The sequence below is a fragment of the Martes martes genome (genome assembly GCF_963455335.1).
Source record: "Martes martes genome assembly, chromosome: 2".
Lineage (NCBI taxonomy): Eukaryota > Metazoa > Chordata > Mammalia > Carnivora > Mustelidae > Martes > Martes martes.
In genome coordinates this window covers 188481487-188488945 of record NC_137889.1, presented here as the reverse complement: position 1 = coordinate 188488945, position 7459 = coordinate 188481487, and the positions used below count along the sequence as shown (strand labels likewise).

At 34.2% G+C, this 7459-nt stretch overlaps 1 protein-coding gene across 1 annotated transcript in view; it reads right to left on the bottom strand.

The window, feature by feature from the left end:
• Positions 1–1456: 1456 nt before the first annotated feature.
• The window catches only part of ADGRL3 (adhesion G protein-coupled receptor L3), a 417871-nt gene continuing 411868 nt past the window's right edge, over positions 1457–7459 (bottom strand). Inside the window, exon 20 of the mRNA XM_080796369.1 lies at positions 1457–3519. Within this exon, the coding sequence (XP_080652495.1) occupies positions 2723–3519 (797 nt within the window). The 3' untranslated portion in view covers positions 1457–2722. The remainder of the gene's footprint in view (positions 3520–7459) is intronic.

Sequence of the window (7459 nt, the reverse complement as noted above, 5' to 3'; positions counted from 1 at the left end):
AGACCGACGTCTGTGTTTCTGAAGTTACCTTAAACTTGTCTAAAAACGGTTCTTTCATTACCAAACATATTCTATGCAACAGATAGGCTAACCACCTGTCAGGTGCTAATATTGCCAATAGCGTGGTATGAAGAAACCTAATTACCATTAAAGCTTGAGCTTCTCCTGCAACTTAGGAAAAATCTGGAGACTTAAAAAATATTTATGTTAAGTGACCAAAAAAGTATGATGAATAAGATATTCTGAGGCGATATTAAGGTTATGATGTACTCTGGCCCAGCACAGAATTTTTTTTTTTTGCCATATATTTTTAAACTGTATATAGATTACTGGCTACTCTGTAAACTACTTCTTCTCGTCTTAATTTAAAAAATTAATTTATACATGGGTGTTGTTTAGATTTGGGGGGAAAAAAGAAAAAAAAAGAAATCACCAAAACACACTCCAGGAAATTATAATTTGGCAAATTCATTCTGGCTTTGCTCTAGAAGGGACTCCATGCTTAGACAGTGCTGGAAAAGGTTCTTCAGTAACTGAAGATCTAGAAAGTTTCTTTGAAAGGACTTTTTTCCATATATGGAACAAAAAATTAGCATAAAAATATCTTATCTTTATAAAATGGATAGTCACTTGGCCATTATTCTGGCATTTTTTAGCCAATTGAATGGCTTTGAATTTCAAACATTGAAACGGGACTTTCAAGGAAGAAAAATACATGATGCACCCTCTCCTCCAATTCAATACTTAAATCTCTGATTGAAGCTGGTTTTTATAGTAGGCATGGTGACTCCAGCTGGTTTATAAAATAAGCACATAGTAACATATATTAACCTGCTTTGAAGCAATTTATACATCTTATTTCATCCAACATAAACACGCCCATCCCATTTTTCTGGTTTACTTTGTCTGAAAAAATGGTATAATTTTGTGCTTAGGTTATCCGTCTAGGCAGATTTGATTTCTTTTGCGTGGCTCCTTTGGGCCATAGAGGATTAGCAAAGTATATATAAAGAAACCAGAAGGAGAGACGAGAAAAATGAAAAGAGTAGTTAATCATATAGTACATACAGCAAAACACTATCTTCTAAATCTCAATCAGTTGTTTATTGGTTGGCAAACAAGTTTCACTTTTACAACAAATATTAGTAATGAGGTCATCCAACTTTGAGACCATACAAAATGGATCATAAATTTAAAAAAAAATTATATGTGCTGCTAATTTACCTCTTGTATTCCTACATTACTTAAAATCCTGTCAAATAAATAAATCTTCCTGTTAATAAACAGAAGAGCTTTAAAAAAATCACTTCAAAATAACTTGACCTTTTGATTCTTACTACAAGGGAGTGAATTTCCTTTAAAAATTGATAGTGCAGGTGCCCACTTGGGGATCAGACTGAGCATTCAGCACTTAAACGCCTATGGGATACCGTTTTTTTGTTTTTTTTTTTTTTTTCACATGCAGAAGCCCCACTAGTTCTATTGTCACCTCTTGACTTCTAGAATCATAGCTACTGTCTTGGTGATGAACTGCTTGCCAAATATGCTTTGCATTACAACAAATGTGCACTGTAAACAGAAAAGTTCGTCCTGCTCTAATTTGCAAAAATGCTCTTGGAAATACTCTGGCTGAATAAAGATATATAGTGAGGGAAGGAAGTCTAATTTTATTTATTTTATTTTTTTTTTTGTAAAAAATAATTTGTTTGTATTACTAGAAAATGATTCTTATAAAGTGATAGTTTCATTTATTTATTTATTTATTTTTTTGCCAGGTGAAATTTTAAAGGAAAAAAAAAGCAAAAAGCAATAAAAAAAAAAAAAAGGAAAGAAAGAAAGAGAAACAAAAGAAAAAGAGAGAAAGAAAAAAAGGAAAGGAAAATGAAGGAAGAAAGAAAAGAAAGAAGAAAGGAAGGAAACTTTGCTCTCTTACTGGTAGACAAACTTGCAAGACCAGCACGAAAGAAAAAGAAAATATCTCTTTTTTTCCACTACATTAACAGGACTCAAATTCTGGAGGAACAGAAAGCTGACTATATGTGCAATGCTAGTATCTGTACATTACATAGAAATTGTTCAATTTTTTTTTCTGCCATTAGTTTTATCATCAGTTAATACAGCAAATCATAAAATATGCATTTAGCATATAATTCTAGAATTCCCCTCCATTTCATTATTTTGTTGTCTTATTTTGTATTCCACAGCTCTTCCTGCTGTGGTGAATTCAGGTTGTGAGTGACTAAAAACCACTACGTGATACAGTTTTGCTTTGTTTTTATGTTTGTTTGTGCAGCACTCCAATCTAGATGCAGCATTGTTACTAATTTCAAACAACCATTCTGGCCTTTTAAAAATCAGGTCCTTGTTATTATAGTAACAGAGCATCAGAGATGTTAGAACAAACACAACAGAATTCAACAAGGCCACAATGAGCGCCATCTTCTTCATATCTCGTTCATTAACATAATGAAGTCTCCATCTGAGGGGGAAAGACAGGAAAGGAGAGGGCACAGGGGAATTTCAGCAGTTATCTTTCTCCCCTGGGCTGACCTATAAATCCCAGTTAAAAAAAAAAAAAAAAAAAAGTCTGAAAGTCTGTGTTTGTCTTTCAAGAACAGCATAAAGATTTAGGAGTACACACATTATTACCACTGCTTATATCAACTCAGAACAGTCAACCAGGTGTTAGCAGTTTTGTTGGTTTAAATTTCTGTGTCATCTTCTATAGACTAGTGACCAAATGAGCTGGTCCTTTTGAACTGCCCTCGGGAGGGGTCCCATCTTTGTTTGGAGGAACTATAAATCCATCACTGCTACCGCGCCCTAGCTGGTAGTAGGTGTGCAGCTGATGGACGTGGTTTCTGGAGCCTAGGTTTGGCATGCTTTTGTAGTAAACATCTTCGGCATCACCACATTTGGCCGGTGGGGGTTCGGTCTGGGTGCTGGTGGTAACACTCTCTGCGGCAGGCACACCAGCCAGTGCCGGCATGCTGGTGTACAGAGAGTCCCTATGGGGTGACTGGAGATCTGTGTGCTCGTTGGTTAGCAAAGGGAAAAAGCTCTCACTGTGGTCTTGGGGGAGCCGCCTTCTGGTGTAATGGTGTGGCTGGTGGTTCTCTGCAGAGTAAACTCTTGGGGGAAGCAAAGGAGCATCAGATTCCTCATGAATGAGTTCCAGGCCCAAACTCTCCTCATGGTTAAAGGAGGTGGCGTCATCCAGGACAATGGCATCATCTTCACTCCCGCTGCCAAGGTTATTCACCAGCTTGTTCATCAGATTCCTGTTCTGTTCACTGGAGCGCTCGTGGTTGTTCAGGTAAGACGGGATATAGTTGGAAGTGAGTTCCTTCAGAATCTTTTTCTCTAGGGCGGTCTCGTTGTGGTTATAGCCACGGTCTATGATTTGCACACAGTTGCTCAGGTACTCACCACTGGCAATGCTGTAACTATTGCCATGGTTACCATTCAGTGGTAGAGTATCCATGACACTTGTATCCCTGGCATTGTTCAGAAGCCCCTCTGAAAAAGATTACAGAACACGATGACATTTACATCCAACTGGCCGTAGAACACACACACACAAACACAAAAGAAAAACATTCGACTATGAAGTATGTATAAATTGCTAGCATGTTTAAATAAGCAATAAAATGTTTGGAAGTAAACAAAAAATACTATTAAGTCTACATGTACATATTATATATACACTTGGACAATCGATAGAAACCTTATAAATGGATAGGTATCTAAAATAAATCTTTAAAATAATAATTTTTAAAAACCTATAAATTTGCAATTTCCACACAAACATTGCCTGATATTATCTGAAGCATATCTGGTTATAACTTAGAAAAAAAAAAACACACGAAATTTTGGTGTAATCATTCGTTGCTTTCAATTTATACACATCAAAGTCAATTCAATAATTCATTACCTTTAATTTTACATGTCTTAACATTAAAATAGGTACAATATTAACATAATTCATGTGTGGTGCTTTGAATATACTGGTCAAAAGTAAAAGAATCAAGCACTTTCTAACAATTTGATATATAATTTTGTAAGAGTCAAATTAATTCCTACACACAAAACCACAAAAGGATTATGTTAAATTTGTCAGTATGATGTAGTCATGAAATAATGCTTAGTCAAATAAGTGGCACATCAAAATAATTTGCACATAGGAACTTTCAAAACAAAACTAGTTGGATTTACTTTCTAAATTTTTTTCTACCTATAAACCCATTAGTGATTGTTTAGGGTCAGTAGGTAAGACTACAAGAAAATGTGTAAAGACACAGGGATATGATTCCTAAAAACATAGTGTTGGTATTAAAGATTCCATGCCATAAGGAATGATGACTTTGTGTGCATATACTAAACTTTGAATTTAAAGGAGATTAAACATTTTATTCTGGGAAGAAACAGTTGCAGTGAAATAAAATTTAACCACATGCTTCTTCAAGGTTTTTGCATTCTCTTGAATGAACAGAAATCCAAGAATCTATAATAGTTCCAAAGTCAGTTCAAATGCAACCACGAAAGAAAATAAAACACAAACATTTAACCAATACTCATAAATAAGAAAGGATATTTCTTTACAGAACAATTAATAGAAGAATTCTATTAAACTTCTCAATACACTACTAACTTGTGAAAATATAGCATTCATTCTATATCTGTGATGCAGTTATGTTTTTCAAAACTGAACTCGTTCATGGCTGGTTTAAATAAAGTGTGGACTTTATTTTATACGGACTTCTGATGCATACTCTGTACTCAAGTAACAGTTCCCCAAAACAGGAATGCATAAAATATTCATTAAAAAGCAGCCATCACAGACATAGGGTGAAGCGATTTATTTTCATGTTATAAGATATCTTGTAGACAAATCCACAATGTTAAGAAAAATAAAAGTAAATGCTCTTTAAAGGGCCATATGTGATGGGTGATCGCTGCTGCGGAGGGCGCTATGGTATGCTGGATGGTTATGGTTGAGTGACCGATGCATTGAAACGTGTGTATTATTTCTGTTGTCAATGCATTAGGTACAGGTTGGAAACAGCCATAGTAAAATAAAGTGGTATGCTGCATGTGACATACATTTGTATGATGGAATGTACTAATACAAATTAAAAGTTTATGCATTACTTAGCAAAAATAAATGCTTAATTTAAAAACAATTTAACTCACACAAACATTACATGAGACTTAAAAACTATGTTGATCATGTGACACAGTAAAAGAATCAGACAACAAAAGCGTCTAATCTCTATTAACATAAATTTATATAAGTCGATTCATAGGCTCTTTAGTTTTTAAATTGTGAGATGAACTGTTTTTAATAACTACATCATCTATATGTGATGCAATAAAAGTGAACTAAAAAAAATTACATTTGATATGCAATGTTTAGCTTTACTCCCATACTTGTCTCTCTGTAGGGCTCTAAACGACAGCATGAAGAAAAGGAAAGAAAAAACAACAAGTAAGCTTACAGCGACAGTAGAAGAAACATGAGTAAAAAGCAAATTGATGATATGCAGAAAAAAGAGTCAAAGGAAATAATTTCCACTGCCCCCAAATTCATGAGTCTGTGTTACATGGTTTATCATAATTAAAAATACTGAAATGTTAGTCAGAAAATAAGAAACCCCTCTTAACACATGCTAATAAAATGAGTCTTTAATAAGCGTTTGTACAGTTTATAAATGTCAAACAAAAACACATTTATTTTAAAGTTAAGATTATTACACCAACCGAGGAGAGTAAAGATTTGAGTGCAAGCCATGACAATTCCCACAACTATATTTCCATAATCCGTATATTATGTGTATGTTTATCTGAACATACCTGCTTCTAAGGAATGTTACTTAACTTTAAAATTTTTCAGTGAAATTATATCAAATCTTTAGCTTGTATACAGAGAAAAAAAACACAGTTGTAGGTTTCCATAATTGTGTGTTTTTCCTTTATGTATCTTTTCTCTTCATGTAAAAAGGTTATCTTTCCCCCACTGTACCTATACAAATGCTTCTTATCATTTGTGAATAATACTGATCAGAACCCATTTCTGGAACTCTTATTCAAAAGTTGTGTAACTATGGAGAAAGAAAAAGGTTAAATCCAACCATTATTCGGTATCAAGACAACGTGAGGGGAAGAAAAATACCACCATCAATACCAGATTTTCTTCTGGATTGTTGCACAATCATTTGCAATCAAACAATTTTAGAATTAATCCTTTAAAAAGCAATCCTAGCAAAATTATTTTTTTAAAAAACACTCATATTTTTAATCAGTCATAAAGGACAGCTCTTGATGAATTTGTTTACAGGAAGGTTAAATCATCACAAACATAAAAACCAGGAAGCTCACTGGGCTAGCTCATTTCAGGAGATCCCAGTTGATTATACATTAACCACTGCTTTAGAGATACGGTTTTTTGGACTTAAAAGTTGATTTGTTTCTCAGAAAAGACCAACAATATTTCAAAATGGAGAGGAAAGTTCTTTTAAAGTTTCCAAATAACTTTAGAAAAATAATTTGAATTGAAGAGCCAAACCAGTATATTCACAGATGTGAAATTGTTTGCAAGCTCATCATGGCTTCTTCCCTAAATGACAGAATTTTAGAACTGGAAAGCCCATGAGAGATGACTGAAGTTCAGCCCCTGCTTTTCAGGGATGAAGAAACTGCAGCCAAGACAGGCTGAGCCCCATCTAACCCCACCCTGCTAAGAGTGGCAGAACTGAGATCGGAAAGGAAATCTCACAGATTTCCTCTGTGCACCGCCATCTATGTCCTCTTCATATCTGCCTTAGGCTTTGAAGCCATAACAGAATATTTATTTATATATTTCATAATATAATCTTGTAATCTTACCGACTATAATATATTCTTCATTATATCCTGTCCTAAGGGTATGTCTTTCTTTAAGTTGGAGGACAGAATTAAATTACTTTAAAATGTAAATTATTTTGTAAAATCATGACTTCCTCTCTATTTTATGTCTTGTTGACAGGTTAATCTATAGCGAGATTTATCTTACAAAAATTGAATTCTCTAGCACTGACAAGATGATAATGGTCCAGAAATACTATGCATGAAGTTTTAAATATTTCCACAGACGGACTCTGAATCCAATATAATAAAAGTATATTACTCATCTTTATTCCTAACTCTATATGCTTCAGTAACTCTATAAACACATCTCCACATATTTTAAGTAAAGGCATTACAAACAAATATGGATACTTTAAATCTGAATGCTTCTTTGCTCGGATGGCACGGTGCAACTGAATTAAGAGAACCCACAGAACAGAACCAAGTGGTAATTCAACATAAACCACTCCAGTACATACCGAGCCACCTATATTTCATGTAAGATTTCCCCTTGCCAGTAAGAATATTAAGTGCATTCATCTGAAAGCATAAGATTAGTAGCAACATGACAATC